Source organism: Gadus chalcogrammus, chromosome 12 (genome assembly GCF_026213295.1).
Source record: "Gadus chalcogrammus isolate NIFS_2021 chromosome 12, NIFS_Gcha_1.0, whole genome shotgun sequence".
In the NCBI taxonomy this organism is placed as follows: Eukaryota; Metazoa; Chordata; class Actinopteri; order Gadiformes; family Gadidae; genus Gadus; species Gadus chalcogrammus.
The window spans coordinates 28,963,311-28,977,865 of record NC_079423.1 but is presented as its reverse complement, the minus strand read 5'-3'; the positions used below and the strand labels follow the sequence as shown (position 1 = coordinate 28,977,865).

The 14,555-nt window shown below is 44.3% G+C and overlaps 2 protein-coding genes across 2 annotated transcripts; both read right to left on the bottom strand.

The window, feature by feature from the left end:
* Positions 1-2,673: 2,673 nt before the first annotated feature.
* loxl5a (lysyl oxidase-like 5a) lies at positions 2,674-5,941 on the bottom strand. The gene is made up of 7 exons (XM_056604102.1): positions 4,990-5,941; positions 4,799-4,907; positions 4,340-4,471; positions 3,735-3,891; positions 3,495-3,590; positions 2,943-3,058; positions 2,674-2,795 (listed from the first exon to the last, which is right to left on the bottom strand). Exons 1-7 carry the CDS (start codon positions 5,909-5,911, stop codon positions 2,789-2,791), a joined length of 1,539 nt encoding a protein of 512 aa, XP_056460077.1. The 5' UTR covers positions 5,912-5,941; the 3' UTR covers positions 2,674-2,788.
* A 2,959-nt stretch (positions 5,942-8,900) lies between these two features.
* mibp (muscle-specific beta 1 integrin binding protein) lies at positions 8,901-14,257 on the bottom strand. The gene is made up of 8 exons (XM_056604338.1): positions 14,051-14,257; positions 13,433-13,523; positions 12,930-12,978; positions 12,519-12,693; positions 11,335-11,406; positions 11,117-11,223; positions 10,416-10,501; positions 8,901-10,311 (listed from the first exon to the last, which is right to left on the bottom strand). The coding sequence occupies exons 1-7, from the start codon at positions 14,074-14,076 to the stop codon at positions 10,416-10,418; spliced, it is 606 nt and encodes a 201-aa protein (XP_056460313.1). The 5' UTR covers positions 14,077-14,257; the 3' UTR covers positions 8,901-10,311.
* Positions 14,258-14,555: the final 298 nt, after the last annotated feature.

Here is a 14,555-nt window from a genome sequence, read left to right as displayed (position 1 = left end):
TGGCCTTCTGGGTCATAAGCCCACCGTCGTCTGCTTTAAAAGAGGAAACAGGTAATGAAAATCAGGGACCTCGTGTCCTGCACAGGTAAACACCACCTCTTCCAACACACCAGTCTGCACTCGGCTTGTTGTCGGCTCTTAAAAAACCAATACGTTTGGGAAACCACGCAGAAAATAACACCTTTATATTTAGTTAGATTTTTTTCCACATTATTCCCCATTAAGTCATGTTTGCATAGCCCAGGCCTTCGCACCGGGCGCCTGGTAATCTGTCGTAACCGACAGTTGTGCTAGAGTCTGAGTCGATAACGGGGCAGCTTTAGCCTGCGGTGCTGCTGAAGTCAGCGGTCTACCTCCACCGGGTCCGTTTCACGCTGCCGTCGTAACTGTGGAATTTCTCTAGCCCCCGCCATTAAAAGTGGGGGGCGGACAGGCTGCCCACACCGCGGCCGTGCACGCCTAGGAGGATGCGCTGAGCAAACACCAGCGGTACAGCGGGTTGTCTCGTCGTGACCCCCTGTCACATTTGATTTCCCCATCGGCGGGCGCGACCCCAAGACCCGAGACGGCGAGGGTGTGTGCTCTCAGCTGAACACCCATGTTGGAATACAAGCTCCTATGTCCCGGACTCCCGGGTCCAGAGGTGGTCGAGGGCTGGGTGGTTGTATTACGCGCTACCTCGATGTAACTTTGAATTACCCAGAGCCTTTTTCTTTTAATATTTAGTGGATGTCTTTCATTATGAACGTTGCGCCGACTGACCCCCCTAGGTGCACAGTAGGCCTATACACAAATAAAAGCAGAGTCATGTTAACGCATCCTGTTCTAACTTTAACTCGCATCAATCCACAATGACTCGACACCAAAGGCCCATGCCCACGTTGAGAGTGATTTTAGCTGACCCTCTCAACGAGTGGGTGCAGGATGGTGAAGTAGTACTGGGTTCGATCCCCAATGTCTGACGCCTGCCTGTGGGCGTCCTTGAACAAGATTCTCTGACCCCTACTTGCTCCTTACTGACTGGCGTCTGAATGCACTGAACGGGCTCTGGATAAAAAAGGCCCTACTAATGATGGTATCTACTTATTAATAATAGTGGAGGGCTGAATAAGGAATTTCACCTCTCCCCCTGGTCATATTTACCAAGACTTAATGTCAATACGCTTGCCTTGCCCAACAAGAAATAGGCCTGTTCCATCCTTTTAGGCCTTTTATGAATTGCAGATATAATCATCTTTCTGTTTACTTGCATGTTTCCAGACTTCCAGTGAGCCAGAGTAGAGTTGACCCAGAGTAGACAGTATGTCAATAGGAGTTCCTAGACACCCTCACATGGACATGATCTTGTTTCCAACGTTGCCCTGCGGAACCCATCGGGCTCATGGATCCTCCTCAAGACACTATTGACTCTTCCCCCAGACTTTTTCCCCATAGTGACTTTATAGTGAATCTTTGTCGATAACTTCCATTAATGAGTAAGAAGGGATATGCATCTTGCTAAAGGATGCCTTCAGATAAGCTGCGAACACCCGGGATCGATTCTAGAACATTTCAGCCAAACAAGATAGTATCCTGCCCTCAAAAGCTGTAAAACATCCCTACTTCCTCTTCTCCATCACAGGCTTCACAGGCCTCCTCATTATTCTGTCTGTTCTAGCGTGATGCGGCTGGATGCCTGGCATCTCGCAGTGACTACAACTGAATGCCTGGACTCTCTTCACTGTTAAGCGGCCAGCACCCCATCACCGATTTAAATAATTTGCCTGTATGTATGTATGTATGTATGTACATCGATTATGGCACCCATTACACTCCTGAATTTCTTGCCCTCTTGGGGGCTAGGCTCAGGGGGGTAGCATAAATATATGGCCTGTTAAGCCCTTTGAGACTGTACCTGTGATTCAGGGCTATACATATCAAATTGAATTGAGTTAAGTGCCACCATTTAGCGCAATCCTCTGTGGTTCAGTGCGTTATCGTTAATCATTTTGAAATGTATTCCTCCACTCCTTGGCCAATCGAGTGATGTATTCCTCCACTCCTTGGCCAATCGAGTGACCCAGGATAACTCGATATACACCGAACAACGTCAGCGTGGGCCCAAGTTTTAATGACATTATCTTGTAAAATATTTGCTTGAATAATCTTGTCGGTAGAGCCCGTTGGGAATGATCTGCCTCATTAAACGGTGTGTAATGAACCGAACGTTAGGTGCTTCAGAGTTAAAGTATATTTGAATAGACCCAGAACTCACTCATTAGAAACTTTATTATAAAATGCAATCACATAAATGGTATTATAAAACACCACCATAAACTTTATTCATAAAAAACAATCATGTAAACCTGATTAAATAGTACAATCGTGTTACCTTTATTATAACAGACAATAGTATAAACTTTATTATAAAATACAATAGTAAAATCCTTCCATAAACAAACACCTTGTATTTAAATAACTGTTTTTATTGGGCCAGCATTGTGCTAGAGGTGCAAGGCTACTCTAGAGAATGGGAACAATAATATGAACTATATAACTGCCCACATGCAAATATGTAGGATACAGTTTACACACACACACACACACACACACACACACACACACACACACACACACACACACACACACACACACACACACACACACACACACACACACACACACACAGCTCACCTAAAAGTATCAGGTGAAATTGATTTATGGACAAACTAAAGACAGATTATAACATTATATAATATGGCTATATTGGTTGTAGTTTTCGTTTCTTTTTGTAGTCCAGTACTCTGCTTTAGCTCCTAAAAAAAACAAGAACACCAAAAACATGTATTACATCTTTAGAAGTTAAAGGATGATTCTGTAAACGGTAGTAAATACAGTACATCCATGTTGTCTTCATAATAAAATGGCCTATAAAAAAACACCACCTCAAATACAAGACTCACACAGAGATTCTGCAGTTGCGCGTCTGGACGAAGGTGCCAGTGTATCTGATGTCACATCGCACCACGTTGTTGGAGAAGTCCTGCTCCGGGATGAGCTGAGATGGGTTCACCGTGACCTGGGGGAGAGATATACGTAGAGAGTGGAACTCACTTAAATAACAGACAAGGCTGAACGACACACAATGCTGCTTCACTTGAGGGTCCAGTGCCTTGTGTGGCTTAGGCGACCGGAAAGGAGGGCATGAGTGGTGATTAGGGCGGGGGTACTAGCCAGCCGAAAAGGTTCTGGGCCCAATGTACGTGGATCCCCCTGTAGGCCTCCTTAGGCAGGCTGCTAAACCTCTTTTCATTCATGACATGCATCTAAATAGATTTACTCTTAGTCGATTCGGATCAAATCTTCTGCTCAATGACGGATTGAAGATAATTTGAAACAATGAATTATAAAATAATTCAATGCACTTGAAATTATATATATTTTTATACTAATTTGTATCCTTTAGGGGGGACAATGTATATCCTCCCACAGCAGTTGAGCTGCTGAACCGCTACCTTGAGTATGTAGTTTCCGGGGGCCACATCCGTGATGTCGATCCACTGGCAGTCGATGCTGGCGTGGTAGGTGTCATAGCAGCCTGGACTGAGCCCCTGAGCAGAAACACACAGGCAAGCGACAAAATACCTCCAGATGAGCAATCAAGAGCGACGTTCGATACGGCGCCTGCTGTATGAACCACTGAGGTCCGTCGGGGGGGGGGGGGGGGTAAACCGCCGTCCTCCTCGGAGACGGACCTGCGTGTGAGCCGTGCAGGCGTAGCGCCGCCGCACTCCCGGGTCACAGGAAGTGTCCTCCAGGCAGAAGCTGGCCTTGTGCCCCTCGGCCACCTTCCTCCCCGTGGTGACGTCGAGAAGGTCGTAGTTACTGAAGGCCTCCATGCTGTGATAGTGTCTGTGGGAGGGAGGGAGGGAGGGAGAGAGGGAGAGAGAGAGACAGAGAGAGAGAGAGAGAGACAGAGACAGAGACAGAGACAGAGACAGAGACAGAGAGAGAGAGAGTTTAACGTTGCTTACCAAACCATTAAGAAATGAAATATTTGAAAATGATGATTGAATTACTCTTTGCTTATGATTATCATGTGGGACAACCCAGTGGTTAATGTTTGTTGTTGGTGTGATCGGATAGTTCTATAGGTTGGATATGTCTGTGGAAGGTACCTGCCTACTGCTATCTCTCCTATCTCGCTCTTCCGCTTTCACGCTTACGACATTTTGAAATCAGTGCAGAAGCTGCGGCTTCAAACCTAACCCTTACAGGCTGCATCTCATAGGGTTATGGCTGCATGGACCTCAACTCAATGTTTGCTTTGTGGTGAAATCTGGCCTGATATGACACTCACTGGTGACAGCTGTGCCACTCCCACTCGTGTCTGGGCTTGGCGGGCAGGAAGTCAGCGGTTCCCTGGTTCTTCACCCTCTGAGGAAAGCGCAGCAGAACCCTGTAGTCCAGGTCACTCGCTCGGTGCGCTGATCTGCAGGAAGGTGCACAGCGACACACAAGAGGAAACGATTGGAGACGGGGTGTACATGGATACAAAGTTATAATGCAGGGTGGATGAACAACATACAACAGTGAGCTGTTTTTGGAAACGTGGCTCTGTGGAAATGCCCGGGGGGAAGCAAACAAAGTGGCAGCTTGTGTGTGTGTGTGTGTGTGTGTGTGTGTGTGTGTGTGTGTGTGTGTGTGTGTGTGTGTGTGTGTGTGTGTGTGTGTGTGTGTGTGTGTGTGTGTGTGTGTGTGTGTGTGTGTGTGTGTGTGTGTGTGTTTGATGGATATTGATGTGAAAGAGGAACAGTACCTGGTGAGGCAGCCCTCCTCCGCGGCACAGCGTAAAGCGTACATCTGCACTCTCTGAATGTAGGAGGCAGCTTGGATGTAATAGGGGTCAGGAACCAGGTCCGGTAGACCTGAGCACAATTCAATGAAAAAGACAAATCAAACAAAACAATCATGTGGTAGGCCATCGTATCCAGAATAACGAACGCTCACCATTACGGAAGAACCGGGTGCCATGGCCCGTTCCCGTTGGATGGCGCGCGGCTGAGCGGCTCCTACCGGCAGGCGGCTGGACACCGTAGTAAACAGAGTTTCTGAAATTGCCACGTGGGTCTATTTCATGGGTACCCACGTTGTCCGAGGTTGGTACTGCTTCTGGGTGTACACCAGCAACGTGCGTCTCTATCGCGTTATCAGATAGCGGTGTCGGGGAAATGCCAGACTCCGGTATACCTCTGCGTAATGCGTGCGCTCTCGACAAGTTGCCAACGACTCCTGTGCGCAACTGCTGAATACCTGGTCCACCATCAACACCATCCGTCCGTCCCGCTTCGGTGTGTGTGGGTGAAATGGTTCCTGGGTTCGCCAACAGGTCTGTCAAATTGGTGCCAAGCGTGGCTGGTGATCGTGATGGCGAAGCGGTGGGGGTTTGTGTTCGAACCGGCACGCTGCTACTATCGTCTCCGGTGACACCTCGTCCCCATGGTACCCCAACACCCGAGTATTCAATCGCAGGAGAGGGCTGTGGTCCGTTGCCCGTTTCTCTTATGGGTGTGATGCCGGCTGGGTGCTGACTTCTTGGGTCAGTTGCAGGTAAATAGTGTGCCGCTTCGGCGCCAAGAACCAACGAGACCATTTGACCCCTGTGCCTCCTGGGTGATCTGGCGACTACATTGGGGTGGCGCAGTCGGTTTGCCCCCCCGTTGCCTGTCAGGAGAAGCCGAGTCTGTCTCCTTCGCTGGACGGGTGAGAGGTACTCGGTTCCTGTGCTCAGTAAACTGAAAACCCGTCCGTTGTTTTCCCACTCGATTTTGTGTCTCCAGGGTCCAACAGGCGCGCGTAAATCTTGCTGTCCGTTGCCTAAGTGCACCATGGTTTTAAGGACGCATATCAACAGAAGCGCAAGCATCTCCATCTCCCTCGCTTAAAAGTTTCGGTGTTTCAGTGATGCCTTATGAAAAGTATCAACATTTAATAAGCCTGACACTGACTATAGTTCAGAACCCGTGCCTCCTCTGGGGATAAGAAGCCAATGGAAGGGACTTGATTCCGGCCCGCTCTCCCCCTACTCACGCACCTGCGCACTGCCACGCCCTAGCTGCAGTGGAGTGTATGTGTGTGGTTGGGGTGTTGGTTCTGGCCAAAAAGCTAAATGGATAGAGTACCCACGCATGATCATTCAGGACTAGGACTTAAATCCGATCCAAGAGCAGGGGCTTCTTTCGTTTGGTTAAAGGCCTTTACTGATGAGGTTATTGATCGCCAATTAGCTAACATTACCTGCCTATTACCAGATAATTGTTAAATAATCAAAATAGAGAATAATCAAAAATATGAATATATGCTAATTATATATACAACCATAGGCCTTGAAGCCTACACTATTCGGTCCGGGGTGGTTTATTTGCTTAATTGCATTGACCCAATGGCCCTCTGTAGGGTGCCAGTTCGAATATGAATCATAAAAAAGATCAAAAGAAAACTTGCACATCCATGAGAAATGCATAGCAGAAGGAGAAGCGTTACCACGGAAGGCCACGCGGGGGCAGTCGTGGCCTATGAAAGTCAAAGCAGCGCTTCAAGGGACACATGACTAGATATCTAAGCCCACATTGTTCAAATTCGTCGGAATAAAGTAAACAGTCCACCCAACTGCGTATGGGAAGATATTTGACCTATTTTCAATGGTTGCCTACAACTGCCCGGACCTTGCCCATGTATGGATGGTGTCAGAGTGTCACACAAGCCGTCTCATGTCTGGGTTTAGAGATCTCATGACTGTACAGTACACTGTGGGCTGTGTCGTCACTGGCGTCCTCATGTTGCAGTACGATGCGGGCCTCGAGTGCAATAAAAGGGAGGCACCTGGCTAACCTTTGAAAATCGAATAACAATATCAATGTTAACAGAAATAATTACTTAAAAATATAATTTTGAGGGTAGGAAGGTTAGGAAGAGAACATTGTGCAAAGAAATTGTTGAAAGTTGGACCTTAATTTCCCCTTGGAACTTAACTAATTACATTCAATATTTTGTATAGCATATTATAAAACATAAACATATATTTTCCATTTAAAATCAAAAAATATTATTTAAAAAATGTATATTGGCCATGTCTAAATCGAGTGATTGATAATAATAATAATAATAATAATAATAATAATAATAATAATAATAATAATAAATGAAATTTATATAGCTCTTAATATGGTACTCTAATTGATGTCTTGTCTTGTAGTTAGCCCAAAGATTGCATAAGGTTGTGTAAAAAAAAAAAAGCCTCAACACAAGCCATCAGGTCTCTGACGAAGACACCACCTACACTGGAAACACAGAGATCACTTCATTACCTCAGATCAGCCTCAGATGTCAGTTGAAAGACGTCACACACAGATCATACACATGACACATGCTGTTTGATCCATTCACAGGGTTGTTGCATACCGAATTCCACTGAATAAACCATATACACTTTATTATAGCCAATGACTGAACATGTTGACATCGACCCACACAGTCAACATTTGTAGTGAAAATTGTATTTTGCACGTCCTTGCACAAAATAGTGTGCTTAGCATTGAGTAGCATCTTATCCTATCTTTGTTGTATAGAGGGAATGGGTTAACGTAGCTATTGTTGGTGCTTGGCACTTGGTTCTATGAACATCCTTACTATACCAACAGCAATATATGTTGTTTTTCTTTCTTCTGACAAATCTACTTATTGTAAGTCACTTTGGATTAAAGCATCTGCTAAATGCCCTTAATGTAAATGTAAACAATTAATGGAGTACAAGAGGAAGGCCTAGTCCATCATTTATTTTTTTTAACCCAAAGCACAAGCCAATATGATGGGAAACATAGATAGAGAAATATATATAATGGTCATACCGATGACATGCAGGCCTCATCATTGGTCCCTTTTATCAATAACTTCTCAGTTATTTTCCTGCTGCTGCTAGGATGTGTGCTGGGCATGCAGGCCGCTCTCCTGACCGCTGGGACGTAAGTGAGGACAGAGCTGTTGGCTGTACCACAAGCAGACATCACTACCAGGGGATGAGGAGGGGATGTACAGGTATGTGTGTCAGTGTGTCCATGCACGTACCCTACAGGGAGCGGAGGTAAAAATACTCCCAAACCCTTTCAGCGATGTCGCGCGATGTACAGCCCCGTAAAAGACTGCCAAAGCGGGGCAAAGGTAGGTCTGTGTCCGCAGACACAGGTGGAATGCGTGTCGCTGGTGGTCAGGGGGTGAGGGGAGCTAAAAGGGGACAGAGAGTGTGACACCTCCTCAGAGGCCACGCAGGGACTGGATCACAGAGGAGACCGCTCGTTCCGGCGCTGGTCGGAACCAGAATGAGCCGGTCCCAGGTCTCCGGGGCTCCAGAGCAAACACGCCAGCATGTGTGTGTCCGTTCTCCCAGTGGAGCGGAGCCTGGGTGCCTTCCCTAAGAACTACAACTCCCAGCACTTCCATGGCAAAGGATGTCAAGGGAAAGACCACCATCAATCATTGGTAGATGGGTAGAGCACACAAAATACATTCAAACAAATATTCATTCATTCATAAACAGTGATAAGCCTGCTCCATTTAGTTCAATACTAAGGTCACCGAGAGAAGGTGTGTGGGAACAAAATAAAGTAAAGTTACATGAAAGTAGCACCAAATAGTGACAACACAAGCACTGGCAGAACTAACACTAAGTTCATGTTGATGTCCATGTGACTGGTGCATGTAAACCCCAACGGGGAATGGCAGGGGTCCTTGGACCAGACTCATATGTTCCACAACAGTACTAAAGAGACCGCTGACGTCTGACACATTTCCTAACTCTGTCCTTGGATTTAGTTGCACCTTGTCCTGACTCAATGCATCCTCTCAGTCACATGCCATTGGTTCAGAGACAGGATGATGGAAATTAAATTGCAGTCTACTAAATGTTGTTATAAAAGGGTTATAGGTTTAAAGATCTGCGCCTATTTCACGTTGGTCTCAAAACTGTGCGTATTGATATGGAAATGGTCTTTATTCTTAACCGGGGGTTCTTCCGATTTTTGTATCTTGTCTCGTATATTGTATTATTGCTGTTACCGAGACTATGGACTATGGCTTCTGATGGATTCAACTGTAGAAGGGCCTGACATCTCCCACCTTACTCTATCTCTATCTTTATGCTGTGTCTGTACTGTACTGCTCACCGTTACTTATATCTTATCTTAGAATTTTCATGAAAGTGGAAGAACCAGTTACATTACATTTATGGGAATATAGCACACTATTATTCAAAGCGACTTACAATAAGTATGTTTGTAGGAAGAGAAACAATATATTGCTGTTGTACAGTAAGGATGTTCATAGAATCAAGTGCCAAGCACCAACAATTGTTGTGATAACCTATGCCCTATATACAACAAAGATAGATAGGATAAGATGCTACACGATGAGATGAACCACAAGAAAGAAATTGCAACATGACATCTCTTTATTTATCCAGGCTGTGGTTTGGAAAGATTTTCAATATTATAACATAAACTTTGTTCTGGCAGTGCTGTTCTCTTCTTCCATGGAGGTTAAGTGTAACAAGGAGTTAATTTAGTTGGCAGTAATTTTTAATAGGGAACCTTTGGTGATGTGGTCACTTGCCCGGAGTTCATGGGTCACAAATCCAGTCCTGATAGTCTGGAACGTGTGCTAAGTCTTTGAGCCACTCTGACAAACCTCCTCAAGCCTGACCGCCAACATCCCAAACATAGATGCATGCCACGTAGCTCTCCCTAGCCAAAAATAACTTACAGCTAACATTGAATCAATGCATAATATGGATGTTTTCCTTAAGTCCATCCCAAATCAGTCGATTAAGACTTTCAACAAACTTGGTTCTATCTATGGCATAATTATTTTTGTAATGCCAGTCAAGATCGAATAGACTAGTTCATTACTTTGTTCCCTGGCACAAGGAGGTGCTACTGTTAAATCACTGATATCACTTGCCATACGTATTATTTAATAATATATATTTTTGTACTAAACTTTCATACATTGTTCACAATTGGGAGACAAGACAAGTGCAAGGGTTCAAAAACTCATGTATTTATTTCTAAATGAAGATGAGTGTGAGCTAATGGTCAATGTACCACTTGGTGTTCTTTTTTACGTACAAAAATCTCAACAATCACAAACTTATCAAAAAATAGGAGAAAATTCATCTAATGAGAACAGGCTTTGATAATTTAACAATGAATGTACGCTATTTACACAGAAACAAATGCCGTTGGTTCTATTTACACATTTTTACAGGAAGGCCTCTTCTCGCTGCAAGAGGAAAAAAACAGCTGTTAGGTCATGCAGCAGACTCATTATTAAACTCTACTACTTCACACAATCCATACAAATCACAGATCTTTCAACCGCCTCACCTATAAACGATTGAGGAGGGTGTTCTGTATATCTTCATAGACCTGAGTGTACGTCTCCTCTTTCGTAGCCAAACCGTCCACATATTCTGAAACACATAAAGAACGGTTTGGGTCAGTCATGTCCAGTGATTATTAAAACCCAGTCTCCAACAGCAAGCCATGATTATTAGTACATGGGAATTCTACCAAATGTATTGACAACGTGACTCAGAAGAAACTGAAAGAGTTGATTGTGATGAAGTGTAAAAATGTTGTCAGATAAAAGCATGCAACGGTTGAAGTGCTGTAGTGTGAACTACGGGCCCACTCCCTTGTTATAGCGGCTAAACTAGCTCAACAAGCTTCAAGGTACAGCTGCCGAAAGAGAGGTCACTACTCCTTTTAGCCATCCCAGTTATTGCTGTGTCTGAGTCAGCCGAGACTGCCTCGGTCCGCCGAGGCAGTCTCTCAGCTCCCCCAAGGGACCTCAGTGTCTCTTATGGAACACCGAGTTCCCTGTAATGGAAACTTCCATCACAGTACTTTGTTGGGTGTCTGAATCATTTTCTATGAATCACATGTTCAATAATAAGATGCTATGAGAATATGCCACTGTATATGTATTATAGTGTAATAAAAACATAATAATACACATTGTAAACAATTATACAGTTACAAAAATACTACACGTTCTTTGATTTAACTTTATTAGGAGCACTCACCGATGGTCAACGGGCTGTCCTCCATCTCTGTCCTGTGCTTCAGGTACATGGGCCACACATGGCCGTCAAACAAACCCGGCGGGTCCGGGACGGTGTAATTCCTCGTACTGGGAAGGAAAGACAACATATTTACTCAAAGGAACACCGACCATAATGTGAACCTGAAATGAACCACATTTGATAGGTTTCTTCGGGGTCAGTGCTAATGGAGCCATTACCTCCTTCTGCTCTTGCACTCCTGGTACGGAATGGAGATGAAATAGCATTTGCTGAAATACTCCGTCAGAGGCCTGGAGGAAGAGATGGGTAAGGTCAACAAAGATGGCCGCCTGCACACAAACTCCTGATCACACTCTCCATAGAGGTCTGGGTAGTATCATGGCAGTGCTCTTGTGGCACACAGCCATATAATTAAGATAGAACACAAGAAGATGCACTTAATTATTCCCAGATGGGAAATTTGATGAAATACCACAACCAAGGTAAACAGAATTGTTATGAATCCATAAATATGGATGAATCCACAAATTTCGAAATGTGATGAAAAATCGTAATTATATCCATCTCTAAAGAAAATACTCTCCACTTCAAAGCAGGCATGAGTTGGTTGAACTACTCCCCTCTGTATCTCAGCACAGCTGAGATGCAGATAAGTCACTTGGACCCTGTGACCGTGCTCTGTAAGGACATGCGCTCACGGGAGCCCCTTTCAGCTGAAAGCCTTATCTGCCACCCCAAGACCTTAGCATGTTAGCCTGCAGCTAACTGCACCATACCACAGACATATGCGCAGCATTGTAGTGAATGCAGATATCTCCGCCCCCCACAGTCCACGGTGTTCTAATACATCAAAAAATAATCTAGTCAAGGCAGCCCTACCGCGTCACATGTAAACAACTATATATATTTTTTTTAAGAAAGATTAAATGAGCTGATACTACAGAAGAGGATTAGGGCCACACATAAAGAAATAATTAAATTCTGACTTTATTCTCTAAAGTCAGAATTCTGACTTGACTATAAACTTAGAACTACAGGTACCTGTAAGGACCAACCCCTGAGAATTCTGAGTTTAAAGTCAGAATTCTGAGATTAAATTCAGAACCATTTTTCTTTTCTTATGTGTGGCCCTAATCCTTTTCCGTAGATACGGTTCTAGCATCCAATTATTTATTTTTTTCTTTGGATGATACTGTTTATTTATATACAAGGCACTGGCTTTTCCACCGAAAGCATAAAATAACCATAGGCCTACTTGATAATCTTGAGTTCGAAACTGAGCAAAAAGACTTTGATGAAAAATAAGCTTATGTGCACAAATGTCCAACTCATGCCGATCAGGTTGTTCAGCATCCGACTGGACGAGGTGTGTGTTTTTGCGTGCTTGTGCGTGTGTACGTACTGGTAGTTGTACAGTAGAAATCCCTCGACGATCAGGATGTGAACCTGCTCCTCACCGCCGCTCATGTGGGAGGTGTTGGACACGGTGACACCGTGGGTACGGGCAAACTTAGCCGGATTCTCCACCCAGCCCTTGATGGTGTTGGTCATGGCGTCCATATCCAGGGCTGTGATGACTGAGGAGCAGGAGAGAGGGAGACAGGAGGGGGGGAGAAAGAGGGCATGGAGACAATGCTTTACCAACTGGGATAGTTGTAGTAGTAGAGTTGGTATTGTGGGTTGGTATTGTGGGTTGGTATGTGGTTTAAAAAGGACGAGGATTGCAAGTAAACAAACCACGTCCTCCTTAGTGTAATGCAAAGTGAGAGAAAGGGATTTCCGGGGGCTTCCTAAGGTGGAGTCCAGGTCTTACCATCCCACTGTCTAAATCCGTCGTCCCCGACTTCTATCTGATCGGGTTTCTGAAATAACAGTCACCAATAAAACATTGCAGCAAGCAAATACTTGCACACCCCGTTCACATGCCAGAGAAAGAGCACACACACAGCTCAAAGAGACAAGAGTGGAAAACAATGTGTTAAGATGACGTCAAAACATAAGACTGGTGGCTACTGATGTCTTAGAATAATTTATATTTACGAAGAAAAGTGCAGGAATTGTTTAAAGCAGACGTTCTTTGGTAACCGTTGAAATCAGCGTTAGATCTACGAATGGCTAATTAACAAAACGAATGGAAACATAACTTTCTGCGTCGGCCGCCTAAAAGGCATGCAAAATGACATGGACGTGCAATAATTGAAGTTTGGCGTAGGCCTACTAGTTGGGCTGGGCTGTTGGGGGTCCGGGTCTGACCCAGGTGAGCCATTATCTTGCCACACACGAAATGTGAATTAAACCGTATTCGCTGAAGCTTACCTTGAAAAAGTCGTCCTGGTGCACGACACAACAGTTGGGCAAGGACTTGATCAGTTTGTTGGTCAGAGTGGTTTTACCACCATTTGTGACACTGCAAAAAAAGAAACGATACAGTTGGTCCATCAACATATACCTGGAAGATATCAAATGATACCTCAGGATCAAATGAGTGCATTGATGGAAACTATTATAAGTCTAATTCATCTAAAAGCATAAATAAGAATGTGTGCTTTTATTTTGAAAAAAGAGCGCCTATCCCTCCACAGCTGAATTTTCAAATGTCCCGCTCGAACGCACCAAGGAACCGGTGTACGGACCTTCCAAGTAACACTCACCATGCCCATACCGGCTCACTTTATAAGACCGTATTTACCGCTTAATAGCAATGTTAACATCGAACAGCATCTGTGTTATGTTTAAAAACAAAGTGGAGGAGGTCTGCTATAAAGAGCGAACCCACGTGTGGTTTGTTTATGTGATGTGTTATCTCCTTCTTCAGAGAATAACATAAAAACTGCCATATTCAACCGGTTAGGACACGGGACGTCTCCCCACACATTAAAATTGAATACCAACGGTAACAAAATACTATGAATATAATAGTTGAATATAACTTACCCGCCAATTCCTATAATGTACTTCATTTTCGTCGCTTTCAAAGATCTCCTTTTTATTTCCAGTGTATACAAAAAAATAATCCAGGTGACTTGCGAACGAATTGGTCAATAAAACATATATTGCAAAAATATTTAGATTTTGGCTGGAAATAACTGTTACTAGTTCGCCATTGATAAACTGATCCAGCAGTAACTGTTATTTATACACACACGGCCACTTGCGTCATGGAGATACGCACGCCCTTTGATTCTGGTCACAGATGCCTATCACTATGAACCAATCACTATGAAGAGAACTCCTCGTCACTTCCTTTCCCCGCCCTCAATGCCCTGTATGCACATAGACAAAATGTAGGTACACTAAAGACCGACTGATGCTCTTTGTGTGTCCTTTCACATGTGCTAATAGGTGACACAAACAAATCAAACACTAAAATTATCTTTGGATTAAACAGTTTATGTATATACAAGGCAGACCTGGCTTTCCCACCTTAAAAAACAAAACT

Coding starts and splice junctions, on each gene's coding strand:
- loxl5a (XM_056604102.1), bottom strand. CDS start 5,911: ATGGAGATGCTTGCGCTTCTGTTGATATGCGTCCTTAAAACCATGGTG. Junction 4,908..4,989: donor CACCCGGTTCTTCCGTAATG/GTGAGCGTTCGT, acceptor AATTGTGCTCAG/GTCTACCGGACCTGGTTCCT. Junction 3,591..3,734: donor CCTGCACGGCTCACACGCAG/GTCCGTCTCCGA, acceptor GTTTCTGCTCAG/GGGCTCAGTCCAGGCTGCTA.
- mibp (XM_056604338.1), bottom strand. CDS start 14,076: ATGAAGTACATTATAGGAATTGGCGG. Junction 12,694..12,929: donor CGGATTTAGACAGTGGGATG/GTAAGACCTGGA, acceptor CCTGCTCCTCAG/TCATCACAGCCCTGGATATG. Junction 11,407..12,518: donor TTTCTACTGTACAACTACCA/GTACGTACACAC, acceptor CTCTTCCTCCAG/GCCTCTGACGGAGTATTTCA.